At 35.1% G+C, this 22,546-nt stretch overlaps 1 protein-coding gene across 1 annotated transcript in view; it reads left to right on the top strand.

Moving 5' to 3' along the window:
• LOC110104865 overlaps positions 1–21,424 on the top strand; it is a 34,562-nt gene extending 13,138 nt beyond the window's left edge. The window contains exons 5-6 of the mRNA XM_020834136.2: positions 20,757–20,828; positions 21,314–21,424. Coding sequence (XP_020689795.2) covers positions 20,757–20,828; positions 21,314–21,424 — 183 coding nt within the window. The remainder of the gene's footprint in view (positions 1–20,756; positions 20,829–21,313) is intronic.
• The last annotated feature ends 1,122 nt before the right edge of the window (positions 21,425–22,546 follow it).

Here is a 22,546-nt window from a genome sequence, read left to right as displayed (position 1 = left end):
CATCCCTAGACGCCACGTGTGTACCAATAACACGCTCGCTGGGGCCCATGCGGGTCAAGATCGTATTTTCCTCTTTAGTTTACCTATGTGTATACAAACTACAGTATAGGTGCAGGGGGATTTTAAAATATTTTAGTTGTGCATGTAATTGCAATTTGAATGCACACAATATTTCATTTGAGAGATTATGTACGTCTTCTGTCTGCTTGTACAAGTGTTGCAGATTCGGTGGCGGGTTGTAGCAGCTTGTGGATTGAATTGTTTGCTGCCTTGTACAGGTAGACTGTCGTGCACTACTTGTTATTTTATGTAGGGGCATTGTAGTGCTCTAACGAATCTCCTACTTTGCTCGTAGGCGACAAAATTTCAAGTGGTGATGTGTCTACTTTAATTAGGGGTCGTACAACTCGTGACACATAAGAGTGCGTTATTTTGTTTCTTTTTGAAGACATATGTCCACGGGCTGTACGAGCCACCAAACTTTAACAGTTGACGCGCACGCTAGTTAGAGCACCCGTGACTTGCAATGTGACGGGCAATTTATCACAAAGAGTTCAATCGAAAAATTATCGGGGATGTGCGGGGATTCCTACGTGTTTACAATGAACACAAAAGCATTTTGTAGGAAATGTATTTTTTTTTTTACTTTTACTCTTACTTTTACCCCCTCTTTCCGTATTCACTTGTATTTAAACCCGTATTTACTTTCATATTTACGTTCGTATTTCACCTACTAGTGAATACTCTAGGAATCCAATGCTAGAGCCTCGAAATGACATCTTAGGATCCTAAGTAGATGGGGCCCGCAGGTGTACCTTTTCCGTCCTTTAGCAAAGGATCCTAGGCTGGTGGGGCACACAGGTGTACTTTCTCTGTCTTGTAGCAAGAGGATACTAGGCTAGTGGGGCCCGCAAATAATGTGAATACAACATTATAAATATGGAGGAGATGCATAAGTGGGATAATTTCTTTCTGGGGCTTTAATTGTCGAGATGCATAAGCAATCACCTTTCTATTCTGCATTAGAACACATCCCAAGCCCTTCAAAGATGCATCACTATAAATCTGAAATCCTTCTGTTCCTGAGGGAAGTGTCAATAGTGGGGCTGTCGTCAGATGCTCTTTCAATGCCTGAAAGCTTTTCTCACATTCAGTTGTCCATTCAAATTTTAACTCCTTTCTCATTAGTTTAGACAAAGGCATATCAATCTGTGAAAATCCTTTGACAAATCTTCTGTAATATCCTGCGAGTCCAAGAAAACTACGAACCTCTGTAACATTCTTTGGTGTTGGCCATTCCATAATTGCTTTTACTTTGTGTGGGTCTACAGAAATCCCTTCACCACTGATAATATGCCCCAAGAAGGGAATACTTTTTAGCCAAAATTCACATTTTGAATATTTTGCATATAGCTGATTTTTCCTCAATGTCTCCAAAACTATGCGCAAATGTTTAGCATGCTCATCATCCGTCCCCGAGTATATCAAAATGTCATCAATAAAAATAATCACACACTTATCTATGTAATCTTTGAAAATCCGATTCATCATATCCATAAAGATAGCAGGAGCATTTGTTAACCCAAAAGGCATAACTCTAAACTCAAAGTGGCCATACCTGGTCCCAAAAGCTGTCTTACTGACATCTGCTTCTTTAACTCTCACTTGATGATATCCTGATCTTAAATCAATTCTGGAAAATACCGTGGCACTGGCTACCTGATCAAACAAGTCATCTATGCGGGGTAGTGGATATTTGTTCTTAATTGTCACTTTGTTCAGCTCTCTATAGTCAATGCACATTCTCATGGATCCATCTTTCTTCTTAACAAAAAGTACAGGTGCACTCGAAGGTGAATGGCTAACTCGGATGAATCCCTTATCCATCAGTTCTTGTAACTGCATTTTTAGCTCTTGCAATTCCTTTGGGCCCATCCTATAAGGAGATTTGTAAATTGTTGATGTTCCTGGTTGTAATTCTATACCAAATTCGACTTCTCTTTCAGGTGCTAATCCAAGTAATTCTTCAGGAAATACATCTGAAAATTCAGAGACAACTGGAACATTCTGCACTGCCTGGACATCTTTATTTAAGACCTCCATTTTGGCTAAGAATACTAACTCACCCCTCCTTAAATATTTGCCCATCTTCAATGCACTCACAAGAGAGGAAGTTGCATTCTTCTCACCGGGGAAATAAAATGTCTTCACATTTGGTAAGTTAAACTTTATTCTTTTCTTCCAGCATTCAATTGTAGCGAAATATTTAACTAACCAATTCATTCCCAATATGATGTCAAACATTTTAATAGGCACTATAATCAATTATGTTGGAAATTTGTAACCTTGAATATTCAAATTTATAAGGAACATCCTATTAGCAGGCAAACTATCCCCCGTTGGCATCTTAACATATAAGGTAGGCGTAAAACATGCAGTCTCAACAGATAAATCAGAGAAGAATTCTTCAGAAATAAATGAATGGGATGCACCAGAATCAAAAAGAACTCTGCCAAACTTGTTAGAAATCGAAAGTATAACTGTAACCACTTCCTCTGAATCTTTGGCCTCCTGGGGTGTAATGGCAATCACTCTAGCTTTCACAGGTGGATTTCTTTTAACATCTGATGCTTCTCCTTTCAACTGAAATGGTGGTCTTCCTTGTACTATTGGCCTTCCTTAAAACTAAGCTTTTCCTGTCTGATTACCTTCCAGATATTTCTTATGTTGTGTCTGTTCTTGGTAGATATCCTTGTGGTCTGACATTAATTCTTCTTTCTTGAGGGCAGTCTACCTTGCGATGACCCAACTCACCACATCTGAAACATCGGCCAGATCCCACCAAACACTGACCAAAATGTCGCTTCCCACACTTCTCACACAAAGGCTTTTCAAGCTGACTCTATTTTTGCTTATCCTCCAACTTTGGCTTCTTATCTTTGAATCGATCATCCCTTTCGAATATCTTCCTTTTGCCTATTGGTTGTTGCTCCAGACTATGCTTAGAAAAATTAAGCTCATTTTCTATTCTCCTAGCTCTCTCCACTAAGACTGAGAATTCATTGATATCAAAAGGCGCCAATGCAAGTCGTAGCTGATCCCTCAAGCCTCTCAAAAATCTGTGACACTTCTCCTCCTGGGTGATAACATAGTGTGGCGCATATCGGGACAAAGATGTAAACTCAGCTTCATATTGCATAACTGTCTTAGAACCCTGAGTCAGATTGAAGAATTTGTCTTGCAGAGCTAATCTGGCTGAAGGAGGAATAAACCAATCTCTGAAAACCCTTACAAAATCGTCCCAATGTATACTAGTGATAGGCATCTGTCCAAATTTTTCTCTATGTTGTGCTTGCCACCACCTTTCCGCTTCTCCTTCTAGCACAAATGTAGCCAATGGTACCTTTCTATTTTCAAAACATATCATACAATCTAGAATCCTTCCAATCTTCAACAACCAGTCATCAGCCACTTTCGGATCACTTGCACCTTTAAATGCTGGAGGTTTAAAAGTTTGAAATAATTTTAAATGTCGATCCACCTCACTGTCACTTTCTGATCTAGATCCACTGCTGGTAGAAGATTTCTCCATAGATGCCATTTTATCTACCACTTATGAAATCAATTGCACAATATATTGAAGCTCCTTAGACTTGTTTCCCTCATGCATTCCTGTTTCCATATCTGGCCTGGAAGATTGACCAGTCATTCTTTTTGGCAACTCCTCAGATATATTATCTGATACATATAGATAATTCATATAATACATATACTAATATTAGTAAACATAATCATTTCAAAGCATTAAATAAGCCTGTTATGCACACGTGCTATTGTACTAAAATGTTATGCATACTTCTATTAAAACTTTATTCAACCTATAGCTTTGTATATATCAGATTCATAATATCTCATCCTACTTCATGGTCTAACTCCAATTATGCTTCCTTTTGATTTTATTTAGGCTCTGATACCAATTTCTGTCACACCTCAATTTGGCTCATCCTCTAACATTCAAACTAGAGTATAACAGAGAAGGATTTCAACATATAAAATTTCACACTTAATAATAGGAAGCATGTAATATACCTTACTGAACATCAATATAATTAAAACAAATATAGAGCTCTACTAAAACTTTTGAACTTTACTTACATATCAAAAGGTTTATATAGCTATTCTTCAGATATCCTCTAAGATATCTTTGTACACCAAAACATATTTACACCTAACACAGATTATCACCTCTTTCTCGCCTACTGCCCTACGGGCTCCTTTCCCTTGCCTGCAGTATAACCACTGCCCAATGAGCCAATGCTTAATGAAATACTCAATCAATGCAAAAGAAATAATTTTAACCATGTTAACCATTAATGTAAAACCCATGTAAAATTCTTTGCTAAACATAAGAAATATAAAACATCACTTTCTGTTATGTTTCTTTTCAGCATTTATATATAAGTTATATAATGGCCATAAGCTTTTGCACCCATCCAACGTTCCAATTCAGGATTGGGTCCAAATACCCAATTTCTAGAATTGGTGCTGCTCTCTCATTCAAGGCTGGGTCATAATCCCCAACTTTTAGAATTTCGAGAGTGCAGGCTTACCTCGTCAGGTCTTTTGCCTTTGCTGCCTTTGCTGGTGCGGGCCTATTCCCCATTTATAACTTATTAATATTCCCAATATCATTCCTTTTTCTTAACCATCATAACATGCTGTTGTACTCATTCATACATGAATATACTTGACTAAATTGAAATAAATGCTAGGGTAAATATAACAAATATAAATTGACAAGTATATAAATTTTTCTATTATTTCATATAGCATTGTTTAAGTATATCACCTCGTTTTCCAGGACGGTCGGGTAATTTGGTTCACCTAAAGTATCGTGGCCTCTTTTCCTTTTGTACACTATTTCCACTACATTTCTCCTCATTTAACAATAATCTTGTCTTAATTCTCCACCGTCTTTAGCTTTTTCCGCCCTTCTTAATTGCTTTCAACAACTGCATATCATTTAAAAAAAACAAATCTTTTAAAATTCAAAAACTAATTTCAGCTAGTCTAACCATAGCCCTTTCTCCCTACTGCTTTTGTTTTATAAATTATTAATTCTTGCCCAATTACAACAATACAACTTTCAGCCATACACACTTAAGAAATATTGATTTCTTCATACCATTTCAAAAATCTGCATACTGACATCTAAAGTATACATTTCAGATTTTTGTAATAAAATTTCAGCACATAATATGCTATTCCCTCTTCTATCAACTACAAATTTCAGCCAATATTCATTTCAAAACACTATAGGCTTGATGTTGAAGTTTTTTTTACCTGCTTGAATTAGTAATAGGATCATAGGATCAAAAGTCTCCACAACAGCCTACAGGAGCAGCCCTAGCAAGCTCTCATAGATCCCTCTGCTGCTCACTTGCATTTGAACTCCAAATGATATAGAACAAAGTGACGGGAATGTATGAGGAATATAATGGGCAAGTGCAGTAATTATATAATATTATAAGCCTAATGCTTTATCCACTACAATCTTCCTAAGCTATCTCAGCCGTTGATTTTCCACTATCTTAATCGATCCATTCCATGTTAAGATAAGTGCTGTGAGTACAGGAATCGTAATGGGTATAGAAATCATAATGATATAATGAAATGGTGGTTCATGTAGAAATAGAGTAATAAGTTTCTGTATTAGATGAAAACCATATTTTTTTTCTGTAATCAAAATAATAATAAGTTATTCTTCTTATTCATATATATGAAATGCTCAAAAAAAAAAAAATTATGCTTACATTGATTTGGAGCACCCCGAGCCCTAACCCTAATCCTAGTCTATCCGCCGGTCATCTCATCTCCCTCTCACCTACAAAATTCAAATCCCTCCATTACTTCTTTCCTTTTCTATACAAATCATTTTCAGAATGCTTTCAATCTAATCAACCAATCAATATTTGAAATTCGAATTATTTCCTAAAATAAAGTTCTATTTTAGAAAATTTATGCAATCAAATCCAAATCAAATTTGAATTGGATTGGAATTAATTTTTTCCTCCTTAATTGGAATTCCCAAAGAGACAAGCACTAAAGACCATTCCCCAATCCCCTCCACTCCTCTTGAAGCCGCCGGCCCCATGCGTCCTTTCCCATTTAATTTCTTTCCAAAACCTAGACTCCAATCAAAGGAATAAATTCCCTAATTTCACTCCCTTCCCCTCTTCCCTCTCTCAACCCGCTACCCACATCAAACCCTCGCCTCCAACACATGCTTCACTACTGTCCAAAAATATCAAAATCAGCAAGAGAACTGTCCAAGAAGATCTCATTGTTGCTGTCCAATGAAGATCAGGGAGCTGTCCTGAATTTCTGCACTTCTCCCGGGCTGTTCATTGGTTCAAGAAGGCTCTCGATTGCTTTCTACGGATTCCTGATTCAAGATACTTGCTGTCCACTATCCCCTCCATCAGTAACTTGCTTTTAAACCCAGACGAAGGTGAGACTCTTCCTCCAAATCCTTTATCCTTATTGTTGCTTTCGATTGTAGCTCTAAATTAATCATGAAAGTTATGTTAATCCTTTCCACTAAAGCATAGTGTTTAGTAGGATTGTGTGAGGGACATTCATAGCACTGCTTTCATTACTAGATTAAGGGATTTCTTGTTGAAACCTATCTCGTAGGCTGCATCAAGAGTAATTGGTTGTTTTGTGGTTCTTACTTTCCGCAAGTAACTTGGCCTAAGTTTTTGTTTACCGCTCTTAGTGTTTTATTTCATTGTTTAAATCATCATAAAGATTTAATTAACTTGCTCTTAATCATAAGGCGTGCAAAAATCCTTATCTAAATCATAATTTCATATATGTTCTGCATCAGTTCTGTTCACCCATTTTAGATTCACAAATTTGTTATGGGTGGGGACAATCGCCAGTGGTTGTGGAGTTTATTGTTTAATCTGTAGTTTTGAAACAAGTGTTTGGCCATTAATTCTACAATGTATTAAATATTCATGTTATAATTATTCGATATACTAGTGACATTTAAGGATTTAAAAAAAATATAATATAATTATTTGATAAATTTTATGTTGGCTGTTGACAACCTAACGCAACCCTCCGCTTTTCTCATCGCACAAGGCATGAAGTTGATCTTTCCTTAAATGGAGCAAAGCTATCCAAAAAAAAAGAAAAAAGGCAGAATACAGAATTAAGAGAGACCTTTTGACAAGACCTTAGACAATAATGTCTGTAAGGGGCATTGCAGCAGCTCTTGCATTAACAATGGAAATTTCAAGGCCGCCTAACTTGATGATTACTCTAGACTTTCCTGTATTAATGACGACATTGATTCACTGAATGTTGGCTCTATGCCGCAACTATATGGTGAAGGGAGTATTTTCAAGATTCATTCTATATAAATGAAAATGGTAATAACTAATATGCAATTTATGTCTACCCACACTAGCGCAAATAAATTAGTTGGCTCTATATGATTATTTCAATAGTTGAGAAGCATAATACTAAGTTAAGTGTTGCAGAGACGAGGATGCTTAGGTGGATGAGTGGCTTGACCCTTAGAGATAGGATACGAAATAGCATATACGTGAAAAGGTTGGAGTAGCTCAAGTGGAAGATAAGATTAGAGAGAGTCGTTTTAGATGGTTTGGTCACATTAAATGGAGGCCTTCCGATGACTCGGTTAGGAAAGTTGAGGTATTAGATTTAACTTGTGTTAAGAAAGGTAGAGGTAGACCTAAAAAGACTTGGTTAGAAAATATTAGAAATGATCTTTCTTTATTAGATTTAAATGAGAATTTGACTTTTAACTGGACACAATGGAGAAAAAAGATTCATGTAGCCGACCCCATGTAGTGGGACAAAGGCTTGTTGTTGTTGTTGTTGAGAACCACCCTCAAAAAGAAATTTTAGTTTGTAAAAAAAATTATTTTAGGGATAATTTTAAATTCCAATTTTATTATGCTTTTGCTGCCATCATAACTTGCATACTAAAAGCCAAAAATAGAATGAGAAACCTTCCATAAAGGAGTCAGAAATCTTAAAATTTACGCACAGCTCTTTTGAAAGAGTTTATAATTTTAGGTCAAAATTTTCAATAGCCAAATTAGATTGAAGATAAGTAACAATTCAAATATTTTGCCCCCAATTTTTGAGAAATTTATAATTCATTTTTAGGTTTTCAGAAGCGCAAGCCCCTATTATTAATTTTCCCTTCCAGTAATGAAAGAGAATTGTCAATTAAGGTGAGTTGTTATATGCTAAGTATTTAATGCATAGTAGCAATAAGTTTAGGTTTTGGGACTGAGAAAATTTACAGCCTTCATCTTTAAGTAAATGGTTTAGGAATGATGACAAACATGAATAAAATCCTATAATTCCATCATTTTGGGTTGAATATGGAGTTAGTCGACTCAATTTGATCGAAAGATCCTTGTCAGCGAACTTCGTAGACCTTAGATGAATATTTATTTAAGTGCACAATTTTATGTCTAGCTTAGCTAATAAATAGTTTTATGCTCTATCAACTGTACCCTATGATTCACAACTCAAATGGGTTGGAGCCATTGGGAAAAATTTGGGAAATAGTCATGAACGTCATATAATTGTGCTATTTTATAGCAAAGCCTTGGTTATAACATTTTGCATATGGTACCATTTGGTAATAATACTATTAGTTAGTGGATATGTGCCATGTCTTTATTAGTATGAAATCTATTTGTTCATAGTTATATGCTTGATATGACAATGAATCTTTGAGAGCTAATGCGTGTTCTATTTTATTTTGAGCTCTTGATGCACTAGTGTGGTGTGCTTGCACATTTTTTTAATACGCATGCATTTTTCACTTGAATATTTTTTTTGTAACATTTGCACGGTGTATGTATATGCTTTTTGATACTTGCACTATGCATCCACTCTTTTCTCTGTGCATTCACACAGTGCAGTTGTAAAATTTTTTGATGTATTTGCACTTTGTGTTTGCATGCTTTTCGAGATGTTGCAATTGAATTTGAATGTTTTATGGAGTTGCCAATGCATGATGCTCAAATACTTATATTTTATTATTTTTATAGATATTTAGTCAATTAATGCATGTAATGTTTCTTTTTGAGTTCTTAATGAAGACATATATGCTTGCATGTATATATTACTAATCAGGTGGTGTAGAAGTTGAGTTCAAATTTTGTTATGAGTTAGAATCTTATTACACATTTTAAAAATATAATGATTATTTATTTATATATATATTATTAATGAAATTTTCGGCGACCTCCCGACGTGACCACTCTATATGAGGCTTCTTTGGGAGTGCAAGCCTTTCCACTTCACTTTTTATTTGAAAAAGTGCAAATTTGCATTAGAACGGAAAATCAAACTAATTACAATTGCTAAAAGGGTTACAATCCTCCTTGATTAACTCAAGCATAGAGGAAGGAATGCTACCAAAAGAGGAACTATCAAAAGTAAAACTACTATCTAGTGCCAAAGGGGCACAAAAATCAGCCACTCGATTACAATCCCTATTTACATGATGAAAAATGATTTTATTGAAATCATTAAGGAAGAGAAGCTCCTTGATCGGCCAATTCTCCAACTGCCACTCCACCTTCTTCAAAGAATGTTGAATGCGTGTAATCTCATTGATATTATCACTTTCAATGATAACTCCTTTGCTTTCAAGCATCCAAGTTTGGATGAATTCCCTTATTGCAATAATTGGCTCTAATTCAACTTGTGCTACATCCCAATGTACTGTATTCTTCCCAAATGCAAGAAGAAGTCTACCTTTGCAATCTCTGAAAATCCCTCCAATGCCGGCCCGATTAGAGGGTAACAATGATGCATCCACATTAATCTTGATCCAATCTAGCGATGGAGGATGCCAAGATGTATGTGACTCCCAAGGGAGATTAGTACCCCAGCTATCTAGATATGGATTAGATTTCAATGTGGTAAGAGAAATTACATTTACCGCCACCAATGAACTAGACATAGCAGCTTTCCCATGCTTCACCAGGTTTCGGTTCTTCCAAGACATAAAAACTGCTGTACAATACAATCTTACCATGCTAGAACTCCAGGTCGATCTTATCCTCAATTCCTCTAAACATTCATCCAGAGAATGAAACAAAGGAACAACAAATCCCCATCCTCTTATTGTAGAAATAACCTCAATAAGATGTTTGCAACGGACCACAATATGCTCATAATTCTCAACCTCTTGACATCCTCTAGCACAAGAGTCATCAACAGCAAGTCTTCTAAATTTGAGAAAATGATTGGTAGGGATAGCAAACTTACTTAAACGCCACCAAAATAGTTCCACTTTGCTATTGAGCTTAAGATTCTTTAACCAAATACATAAACCACTGTCTTCATCCTTATATTTATTCTCCGCACAAATTCATATGCCAATGCTGAAATAGATCTATCCAAAAATTTGCTCACTGTCTCCATCTTATCTGTCTTCACAAAGTTATCAATTTTAATTTGCCTGATTAACAACACCATTTCTTCATGAAAGAACAGTTTTAACTTCATATCATCCCAAGTTCCATTTTCAGAAATAAGCTGCTGCACCATCATGTCTTCCAAGGCAATACAATCGACAAAAGTCGGCCAAGCATTAAGACTTTTGTCCAATAGCCAAATGTCACTAAGAACATTAATTCTATCACCTCTACCTACCTTCCATTTAACAATATTCTTAAGATGCTTCCCTCCATCTTTAAGTATCCGCAAAGCAATGGATGAATTCTTTTTACAAATTCCATCCATGATATCCTCCCCATACTTAGCAGTGATAGTTCGGTGAAGAAGAGAATTCGGGTTCTGGATGCAGTTCCAAGCCAACCTTGCCCTCAATGTACCACTTCTGATAACTGAAGATTGTAGTCCCAATCCACCTGCACATCTAGGCTTACAAATCTCATCCCATACCACATAATGCAATCCCTTCTTCCCATCCGACTTGTGCCAAATAAAATTCCTGCATAGTTTCTCCATTTCATACAGAATTTTCTTAGGCACTAGGAATGTGTGAGTATAAAATTTGGCAAAGAAAGTAAAGAAGTCTTCAAGAGAGTAATTCTACCTCCCAAAGATAAAGACTACTTACCCCACACATTCAGTCTATCCATTACTTGACTCAAAAAATCATGAAAGTCAGCCAATCCTAATCTCCTTAAAGAGATCTTGATACCCAAGTACTTCCATTCATTCACAATCTTGAACCCAAGTATTCCAGCCACCTTTTTATGAGATCTTCTACCAGCTTTCCCAATTAAAATTTGGGACTTATTGATGTTCACCCTCTGACCCGTCCACCTGCAAAAATCCTCAATAATTTTCTTCAATAATCTTGCCAAAGTAAAGGTTGCTTTTGAAAACACAAGCACATCGTCTGCATAAAGAAGATGTGTAATCTTTGGTCCTCTTGGAGATATCTGAATACCCAGCTCTTGTCCCCTTTGCTCCATAGTATTGGACAACATTTGAGAGCACATAATGAACAAATATGGGGAGAGTGGACATCCCTGTCGTAATCCACTGCAAGCACTGATCCATCTCAGCATCTTCCCATTTAAGATAATAGAAAACCTCACATTCACCACACATGCCATGAGGAAACCAGAAAAAACCGTAGGAAAACCATACCAATTGAGAATTTGAAGTAAAGTTGGCCATCCCATGCTATCATAAGCCTGCTCCATGTCAAGCTTTACCGCCATCATCCCCTTTTTGTTCTTTGAAATTTTAAATTTGTTAAAAATCTCATGAGCCAAAATACAGTGTTCTGACAATGATCTACCTGGAATGAAATCCACCTGCTCTCAGATATCATCCTGGGCATATACTTTTAAAGCCTATTTACCAACATAGTAGCTACAATCTTATATGTAGTTTGACATAAGCTGATAGGCCTATAGTTAGATGGTACACTCGGATTCTTCACTTTGGGTATTAATACAATCAAAGTATCTTTCCATTCCTTGTGCATACTACCAGTATTAAAAATTTTATTGATCGCCTTCCAAGTAGTGTCACCAACTAATCTCCAATAGCATTTAAAAAATGAGGAAGTCACGCCATCAACCCCAGGTGATTTATTATTTCCTTGCTGGAATACAGCCTCCTTACAATCTTCCGAGAAAAATTCAGCCTCCAAAGCTTTCCTATCCAACAGGTTCAGCCTCTGTTCCGCAGCAATCTCAGGCCAACCCGTCAATTGACAATCTCTGTTTCTCCATTTTTCTTCAAAAAACTGAAGAAAACTTGCTCAATCTGCTCCTCTTCTTCCACCAAATGGTTATGTCCATCTTTGATTTGTCTTATCAACTTTGCATTTCTCCTAGCCTATGCAAAGCTATGAAAAAATTTTGAGTTTGTATCCCCTTCCTCTTGCCATCTTGCCTTAGCCCTTTGATTCCACCAAGTAGAGAGTTTTCTAAGAGTAACATTAAGCTCATGAACCTTGCTCCTAAGCAGGAACAAGTCTTCAACAAAAAACACATCCACCGAAGCCTCTTTAATCTGTAACTCCAGAATTTCTCTTTTCAATTCTTCTTTCAATTTGCACAAATCCTTGCATTTGTTTTTACTCCAAGAGAATAAAGCTCTCAACGTCCTTCTAAGCTTGAAGAACCTCCACCTCATCCCCGAAATCCTTTCTCTTCCAAGAGTTAAAAACAATATTCCAATCCGCCGGATAAGATCTCCAAGTATCTTCAAATCTAATGATCCTTGTCTTGTTATGTTGCATAGCTTCCAATTTAAATACAATTGGACAATTATCTGACGCCACCCTTGCAAGGTGCCGCACTTTTCCTGAAGGGACCAAGTGTAAAGATGCTGAATTTAACAAGCATCTATCTAGCCTTTCCCATATCCTTGAAGCTCCTTCTTTGTTGTTGCACAAGTGAAACTTGGTCCAACAAAACCTACATCATGTAAATCAGAGTTAGTCATAAAATCCCTCATCTCTCTAGAACCTCTAGAAAAGAGGAACCTCTTCCCACCCTTCTTCTCTTCCTTACTCAAGATGCAATTAAAGTCCCCCCCCGCCCCCTGCCCTACCACCAAGGACAGACCCGTACCCACCAAAGTGTTTTCTAACAAACTCCAAAGGCTCCTCCTTTCAACACAACAGCTACTACCATAAATAGTGGCCACCTTCCACACACCCATAGAAGGAGTAGTAAGTGCCCCAACTACCACTTGAGAAGAACTCTCCTCTACCACAAAAGAAGCCACATTCCTGTTCCATAAAACCAAAATTCCCCCAGAAGTACCCACAGCTGGGAGGTGGAAGAAATCCCAGTTACTCCCAATAAGGCTATCCACATCCCTTCTATCAACACTATTTAGTTTAGTCTCCATAATTCCAATAAAAAACACATCATAATCCCTTACAATCTCCCTCAGATACAGAGAGGCAGCTCTCTTTCTGACCCCCCTACAATTCCAGAAGGCAATGGACGACATTGAGCCAACTGAGGGGAACAGTCCTCGCCTGTCACACTTCCTTTAACATCTCTTATTTTTTTCCTATGCTCGGGTTCAAGAGGCCCCAATGACTTCAATTCTTTGGCCAATTTGAGCTTGACCAAGTTGCTGTTAAGTGCAACAGCAGTCTTCAATTCATCCAGGATTTCTTCAGCAGTCTTCAATACATCCACAATTTCTTCAGCAGCAACTTTGCCTGTGTTTGCTCCACTGTGAGATGATTCAACATCTCACCTTCTTCAATCTCTTCTACTAAAGCATCAAATTTATTAGTGACATCAATATTCATTCCCATTCCCGTATTACCTCTCACAGTATCAGAACAATTGCCCATGTCAACAATCTGTTGATCAAAATGCACCACTTATGTATCCATCTCTTTAACACTTTTTTGATCTGCAATTTTCACATCGTGATTTGCCATTTTCACATTTCTTCCATACCTTCCGCCCCCTGCAAATCTTCTATTCGTAACTCTTCTATTCTTGAACCGAACATGAATCCATGGTCCATAATCATTCCCAGGGACTTTATCTTCAGCAGGACCTTTCCACTTCACTTGAAAAGTGTGCATGGTCAGGGTTTGTAAGACATTGTGATTTGGGGTTTAAAAAAGGGCATAATCATCACCTGCATGAGGGAGCATGCAAAAGTTTTTCGATATATTTGAATAATGCATACTAACACTTAAGTATGAATTTACGCATCACATTGGAATAAAGTGCACAAAAACTTATTTTTTGAGGCTTCTCATCATACCTTGCGAGCAAGGTAATCAATGACGAGGGGACAATGAGTTCGCTTAAAGAATGAAACATATTTTTGATAAATTTCCTTTTTTTGTTTCTCTCTCTTTCTCTTTATTTTTTGAACTCTTTGTTTCGTATGTGATGAGATACTCATCAATTATAGAGGGGTAGCTGGCTATGGTTTTTGTGAGAGTTGAGTTGGGAGATGAGTTATAAAGATGAGGTGGAGGGATCGTCAACAAGGATGCCATAGGTGTTTGTTGGCAAAGAGGGTGTGTGGGTATTTTTGGTTGATTTGAAAAGTGGAGAGGAATCAGTGGTTAAGGGATTTCGCTAGGAGTCTTAAAGGAGTTTGGGTCGAGAGGTGGTTGTTGGTAGAATTAAAGAAAAGGGGAAGTGTCATTGGCTAGCTTTGGTGGAGAGCTATGTGTGAGGAAAGAAAGGGAGTAGTGAAGAGTTGGTTTCATTGTATGTAGCTGCTTGCGTGTGGGGACTGGTGATGGGAGCTAGGCTTTGCTATCATTTGATATTATTTTTTTATTAAATTTGATGATTGTATATATAATTAAATTAATAAAATAATTTAATTGAACAATAATTATGTTATATATATATATATATATAATTACATGATAATATTTATTATTCTAATAAATTTAGTTTTAATTTAATTTAATTAATATATATTACTGTATTTATAACATAATGATGATCCTTTTGTAGATCGTTCGCGCTTCTCTAATTATATCATCCCTTGCAAGCTAGAAAATCTTGTATTTTTCTTTCATGTTGTGAATAGGGCAATATGGGCCTACTATATGAGTAATTTTGGCATTCTGAACATGTAAACACAATTCGTTTTGTGAACGGGCAATATTTGAGTAATTTTTTTATTTGTGATGCATTTTAAGCTAAATTTACTTGATTTCATGTTCGCAATTAATCATTTTCGTCTATTGCAATTTAACATTAGGAATATTCCATATGCATCAGTGTAGTTTATTTTTTGAAATGAGCCATGGTTACATAGACTATAAGAAGTTGAATAAGACAACTAGAAATGATCCTTTTCCCCTGCCTTTTATTGACCAGATGTTGGATAGGCTAGCAGGACATTCTTTTTATTGCTTCCTAAATAGTTATTCAGGATACACTAGATTCCTATAACCCCATAATACTAGGATAAAATCACAATTACTAGTCCTTATAGGATCTTTGTCTTTAGGAAAATGCCTTTTGATTTGAGCAATACCCCTGCTACTTTTTCAGAAGTGTATGATATCAATTTTTTCCAATTTAATTGAGTAGGACATTGAGATACTCATGGTCGATTTCTCTATATTTGATACATTTTTTTATTCTTGTTTAGAACATTTATCTATGATTTTAAAGAGATGTGTTGAAACAAATTTGATACTGAATTGAGAGAAATATCAATTTATGGTAACAATAACTATTATCTTAGGCCATAAAATTTTTGAGAAAGGTTTAGAAGTGGATAGGGTTAAAGTACGAGTAATTGAAAACATCCACTTCCCACTTCTATTAGAGGAATAAGAAGCTTTTTATGACATGTTGGTTTTTATAGAAATTCATTTGGAATTTTTCTAAAATATCCAATTCATTATGCCATTTATTTAAAAAAGCTGTCCCTTTTGAATTTAATAAATGCCTAAAAATTTTTAACATTTTGAAATGGCACTTGATCATTGTACTTGTTACTTCTATACCTAATTGGATATTGTATTTTGAAATCATATGTGATGCTAGTGATTATAATGTTAGTGCTCTATGTTGGTTAAAAAAGAAAAGAAAAGATGATGAAGAAGAAAAAATAATAATAACAAAAATACTGAAGAAATGCCTTGTTTGGCTAAAGAGACACGCCCTTTCAATTTTATATAAAAAAAGAAAATACAAGACCTCTCATACACACGTAGGAGCCTAGAATCCTTCTCCCTCTCATTCCGTCACGAAGATCACAACCCTCCAATCCCACGCTCGGCTTTCGACCTTCAACGTGCATGCCCACGTAGGGCTTTGCCTCCTCGCGACCTGAACGTCTCCGCCTGCCTTCGTTCTACATGGTTTCAGACATTCGACCTTTACGCCCGTGCATGGCTTCGCCTCCACGTGACCCGCACGCCTGTGCTCGTCTTTTCCCCTCGGGCTTGACTTTGCTTCGCCTCCATGAGACCCCACGCCCATTCTCGTCTCTGCTCCTCCACGTGATCCTGCCCAGCGCAATAAGCCCTAAACGAAATTAATTGACAACTTCTAATTGAAGCAATAAGCCTTAAACCAAATTAATAGACAACTTGTAATTGAAGCAATAAGTCCTAAACCAATTCACTAAGCGATTTCTAATTTAAGCAATAAGTCTTATACTAAATCAAATCACTTGACAACTTTTAATAGAAGCAGTAAGTTTTATCCTAAAATAAATTATTAGGTAACTTCTATTTGAAGCAATAATTCCTATCCTAAAATAAATTACTAGGCAACTTCTAATTGAAATAATAAGCGTTAAACCAAATCACTAGACAACTTCTTATTGAACTAGTAAATCATATCTTAAATAAATTACTAGGCAACTTCTAAGTAATAAGTCTTATGCTAAAGCAAACTATTAGATAAGTTTTAATTGGATCAATAAACTCTAAACCAAAAATTTATATGTAATTTTTAATTGAAGTAATAAGCCTTAAACCAAATCACTAGGAAATTTCTAATTGAAGCAATAAGTCCTACCCAAAATCAAATTACTAGACAACTGTTAATTAAACCAATAAGTGCAATCCTAAATCAAATTACTAAGCAACTTCTAATTGAAACAATAAGCCCTAAACCAAATTAATATGCAACTTTAATTGAAGCATTAAGTAAAAAAAAAAAAATTGAAGCAATAAGTTCTAAACAAAATCACCAGGCAATTTATTATTGAAGCAATAAATCCTATGATAAACCAAAGCACTATGCAACTTTTAATTGAAACAATAAGTCCTATCCTAAAACAAATTACTAGGCAACTTCTAATTGAAGCAATAAGTCATATCCTTATACAAATTACTAGGCAACTTTTAATTGAAGTAATAAGCCCTAAACCAAATCACTAGGCAACTTCTAATTGAAGTAATAAGTCTTATGTTAAACCAAATTACTATGCAACTTTTAATTGAAACAATAAGTCCTATCCTAAAACAAATTACTAGGCAACTTCTAATTGAAGTAATAAGTCATATCCTAAAATAAATTACTAGGCAACTTTTAATTGAAGTAATAAGCTCTAAACAAAATCACTAAGCAACTTTTAATTGATGTAATAAGCCCTAAACCAAATCACTATGAAACTTCTAATTGAAGTAATAAGTCTTAGCTTAGACCAAATTACTAGGCAACTTTTAATTGAAGCAATAAACTCTAAACCAAATTAATATGCAACTTCTAATTGAAGCAATCAGCCCTAAACCAATTCACTAGACAATTTCTAATTGAAGCAATGAGTTCTACCCAAAATTAAATTATTAGGCAATTTCTAATTGAAACAATAAGTCCCATCCTATGATGCACCGACACTTCTTCTCAAAGAGGCAGGTAGAAACTGACACATGTTGGACGCGTGTCGTATCCGACATGAGACGTGTCTGACACGTGGCAGACATGTCAAAAACGTGTCTGATTAAAAAAATATTAAATACAAATTGGACACGCATGTTTGACACAAGTATCATAAATATTTTATGATTTTTTTTAAATATAATTTCTTGTCTTTTTAAAATTTTTACTTTTTAAAAATATAAAATTTAAATTTCTTATTTCCTATCCACAACACTAAATCAATCACCCATGCTTAATATCCCATTCATCGAATATTTTTATTTTTATTTCTCTTTGGCGGGTTACAACTTTGATTTCACAACAATGTCGATGTCATCTCAACATCGACGTCTAATGTCATTACAACATCAACATTTCAAAACGATCTTCGTATCAAAGTCAGACGTTGTCTTTACATTGATGCTCGATACTAGCAATTTCTATACCCACAACTTGACATCTTATTTTTGTCTAATACCTTTTTAACATTGACGATAAATGACCTATTAACATTGACGTCCAATATTTACTGCATAACATCAATGCCCGGCTCTCGACAACATAATTATCTCCTCTCTTGATGATTGATAAATGGCATCGGCGTCCGACACTCTACATCTTAATATTAATCATTTTAAGCACAAAGTTAATTAATTGACTTATTATTTTTAAATTATTTTTAAATTATACTTAATTAATTTTTATACATTATTTTTAAAATATAAAAACTATAATATCTTGTCCAACCCCTGTCCGTATCCTATATTTTCAATAATTGACATGTCCCATGTCGGTGTTATGTCGTATTTGTATCGCCGTGTCCATGTCTTTGTATCATAGGTCCCATACTAAACCAAATTACAAAGCAACTTCTAATTTAAGCAATAAGTCCTATCCTATACTAAATTATTTGGCAATTTCTAATTGAATCGTTGGGCAACTCTTAAAAGGAACCATAATCCTTAAACTAAAAACAATCTAATGGGCAAACTCCTAGGTGGAGCTATCAGCCTCATCCTAACTAAATTAATTTAACGAGAAACTCCTAAAGAAGGTGAAACAAGTCTATCTTAAATGAATCTATCCGGAAACTCCTAAAATGGAGCAATAAGCCCCATCTTAACTAAATATATTAGGCAACTCCTGAAAGGAGCAATAAGCCCCAAACTCAAACCACAACAAACAAAAGCTAACACAACCACCTCAGTGTCCTGAGAGGAGGCAACCCATGATTGCTAATCAGATTCTCTGGATGAGCATGTTGGCGAGCAGGAGTTAGATAATGTGTTTTAATGGTACAGTTTAGATGGTGCTCCTAATTGGAAATAAAAATGAAAAAGATCACCCACCTCAGGGATTAGACTAGAAAAGGTTATGGGATGATGGTTTTAATGGTACCATATAGATGTTGCTCCTATGAGAGTGCATTATAAGATAAGACATTAAAATGATAAAGAAAGTTAACAGTTGTTTATTCTAGCATTGTAAAATTACAAATACATTTTCACACCATTAATGAAAATGAAATTCTTAATGAATTACGTATAAACATCTGCATGCATGCAATTTTCTAATTTTTAATTATTATGATTTAGAAATATAATTAGTTTCTATTTTTTTTTGAATTATTATAATTTAGAAATAATTATCCACTATGTTGTTTAGATCACTAATTAATTGATAATTAAATTCAAGAAAACCTCCTTTAACCTAAACAGGTGAAAGAAGGTAGTTTGTGTACAAATACGAGGATAACATAAGAAATTAGTCATTGTAAGAATATCATATCTATCAAAATTTATCTTTGGAAATATGTATTTTGAAGGGAATCAAAGTGAATGATCTACTACATCATCATGTTTATTAATAAAACAAATTATAGTTTAGTTGACTCTTTGGAATTCAAAAGATTTTATGAGAAATGTGAAGTGAAAGTTATTAAAATTTCAATCCAGCCATCTATTTTTGCCTTGATTTTCCAAGCTTCTAGGGGTTGTCGTATCATTGAAGATTGCATTATTTTTGCTTCGTAATATGAGTAAAAAATTTCATGTCTTCATGCATTCATATATTTCAAATATCTCCCTTTGATCCTGTCAATTTAGCAGAGTTACATCAATTATAACTATGCAGAATCCAATCTTTGTATTTGACACCATAACCAACTTTTTTAGGAACTTGTTCTTATGTAAACAATTCATCGTAGCACTTTAAAGCATTTCTAGTAAATCCCCTATCATTTGTTACCTATAGGTGTTTAGGATAGCCATCGTTATTTTCTTGTGAAATGACTTTCCCTTGATGAAATGCATAATTACGAACCTTCAATTTTATTGTTCTTTAGATGCATCTTATTTTTTGTTCAGTCCATTCATGTCTTTAAAATTTTTCACATTATCGCTTTGATTCTTAATATTCCACTTATAATCTCTATAATTATATGAAATTCTTGCTCCTATTTCTGTTCTTACATGTTTTCCCTCACTGTCAATCAAAATGTTGTGATCCCATTGACTTTAATTTGTTGGTTGTTAAGGTAACATTTTAGTGGAATTAATTGTGTTTAATGATTAATGACACGTTATGAAATATTATTTTTTTAGTGCTTGTTTAATAAATTTAATAATTTATGAGGGGCTTGAGATGCTAATTTCAAACGGGGAATAGAAATTTAATCCTTTGCTTTGTGATCTATAATTCACATAGTTCTTGTCATAAAAATAGCCTCTTTGTAATACATGGTAGAACTGCGTATAACAATACTTCGTCATCCCATATTGTGATGGGAAGCATCATGCAAACGGTACGCCCATATGCAATGTATCCTTTTCCATAATAATCTTAAATTCATTTATTTATTTTTGGTTTTTGCAGAAGGAGATGGAAATTTCTGTCAAGAAGAAAATATTAGGTGATCCAATAGGAGAGACGCTATTTGGGAAAACTGTATGTTTTTGTAACTCACCTCAATTTATAAATTTTCTATTGCACACTTAAATATCCTTTGAATTATTTCAAAGGAATATCTAACACAACTGCTGTGAATTGGAATAGAGCAAAAAGCAAAACATAAAAATAGACTGCTTAGTTATGGTAGAATTTGAAGTCTTTTAAAATCATATTTAAGATAGTGACATTTGAAATTTAAAGAGACCATTATGTTAGGCCGGCCCCTCCTGGGCCGGTTGAACCGGTTTACACCTACAACCGGCGGCCCAAGGTGCTGGGCGGAACTAGGGAAGGGAGAGAGAGGGGTACTTGTGGGCCCACATGCTAATTAAACTTTCTTTGGAAGGAAATTTTTTAATTAAGGGGCTATTTAGAGAATTTGTTATTTTCCTTTGTCTTTAATTAGTTTCATTTGGGAGGGTTAGGATTTCATCTTGAATTTGAATTAGAAATTTGAGATCTCTTATGTGCTTGGGCTTTAGTCTCTCGGCCTATGTTGTATCGATATGGATACGGCGGAACAGATATGGATACAGGACACATCAATTCTTAAAAATATAGGATACAGATACGGCGTAGATATGCCATTATAATATATAAATCATACATAAAAATTAAGAAAGTAATGGAAGCGTAATATTCAAAATGAGAAAAAAAATTGAAAGCAACATCATTTGTAGCAAAATAAAAGTACAACAACAACAACATCAAGCTTTTATCCCACTACGTGGGGTCGGCTACATGAATCCTTTTTGTCCACTATGTCCTATTAAAAGACAAATTCTCATTTAAATCTAATAAAGAAAAGCCATTCCTAATATTTTCTAACCAAGTCTTTTTAGGTCTCCCTCTACCTTTCATAACATAAGTCAAATCTAAAACATCTACTCTCCTAACCTGGTCATCGGAAGGCCGCCGTTTTATGTGACCAAACCATCTAAGGCAACTCCCTTTAAATCTTATCTTCTACTAGAGCTACTCCAACCTTTTCACGTATATGCTTCTCTTTTAATGACCACCATTCGGCACCATAAAGCATTGTAAGCCTCACTACCATCTTTTAGAATTTTCTCTTAAGTTTGATGGGTACTTTTTTATCACACAACAAGCTCGATGCATTCCTCCACTTCAACCTTCCAACTTGAATTCTGCTGATAATATCTCCATCTATTTCACAATTACTCTGAACAATAGATCCAAGATAAAACGTGTACTCTTATTAATGACTTGGTCGCCCAAAGTCATAATCCCCTCACTAGGTCTATTACTACTAAAATTACCCTCCATATATTCCGTTTTAGATCTACTCAAGCGAAAACCTTTACTCTAAGGTTGACCTTCATAATTCAAGTTTACCTTCAACTCCCTCTCTAGTCTTATGAACAAGAAGAATTTCATCAGTAAGAAGTATACACCAAGGCACATCCTCTTATAAATGTCTAGTGAGAACATCCATAACTAAAGCAAAAAGATATGGGCTTAAGGCTGATCCTTGATGTAACCCAACCGAAATAGGGAAATACTTGGTCAAACCACCTTATGTTTGAACACAAGTAATAACTCCTGCATACATATCTTTAATGATTTGAATATAAGTGTTATTAACTCCTTTCTTTTCTATAACTCTCCATAGCACTTCTCTTGGAACTTTATCATATACTTTTTCTAAATCAATAAATATCATATGTAGATCCTCCTTATTTTCTCTATATTTC

This window comes from Dendrobium catenatum, unplaced genomic scaffold (assembly GCF_001605985.2).
Source record: "Dendrobium catenatum unplaced genomic scaffold, ASM160598v2 original_scaffold_172381, whole genome shotgun sequence".
Classification (NCBI taxonomy): Eukaryota; Viridiplantae; Streptophyta; class Magnoliopsida; order Asparagales; family Orchidaceae; genus Dendrobium; species Dendrobium catenatum.
The sequence above is the reverse complement of the archived record's forward strand: the minus strand, read 5'-3'. Positions and strand labels throughout refer to the sequence as shown.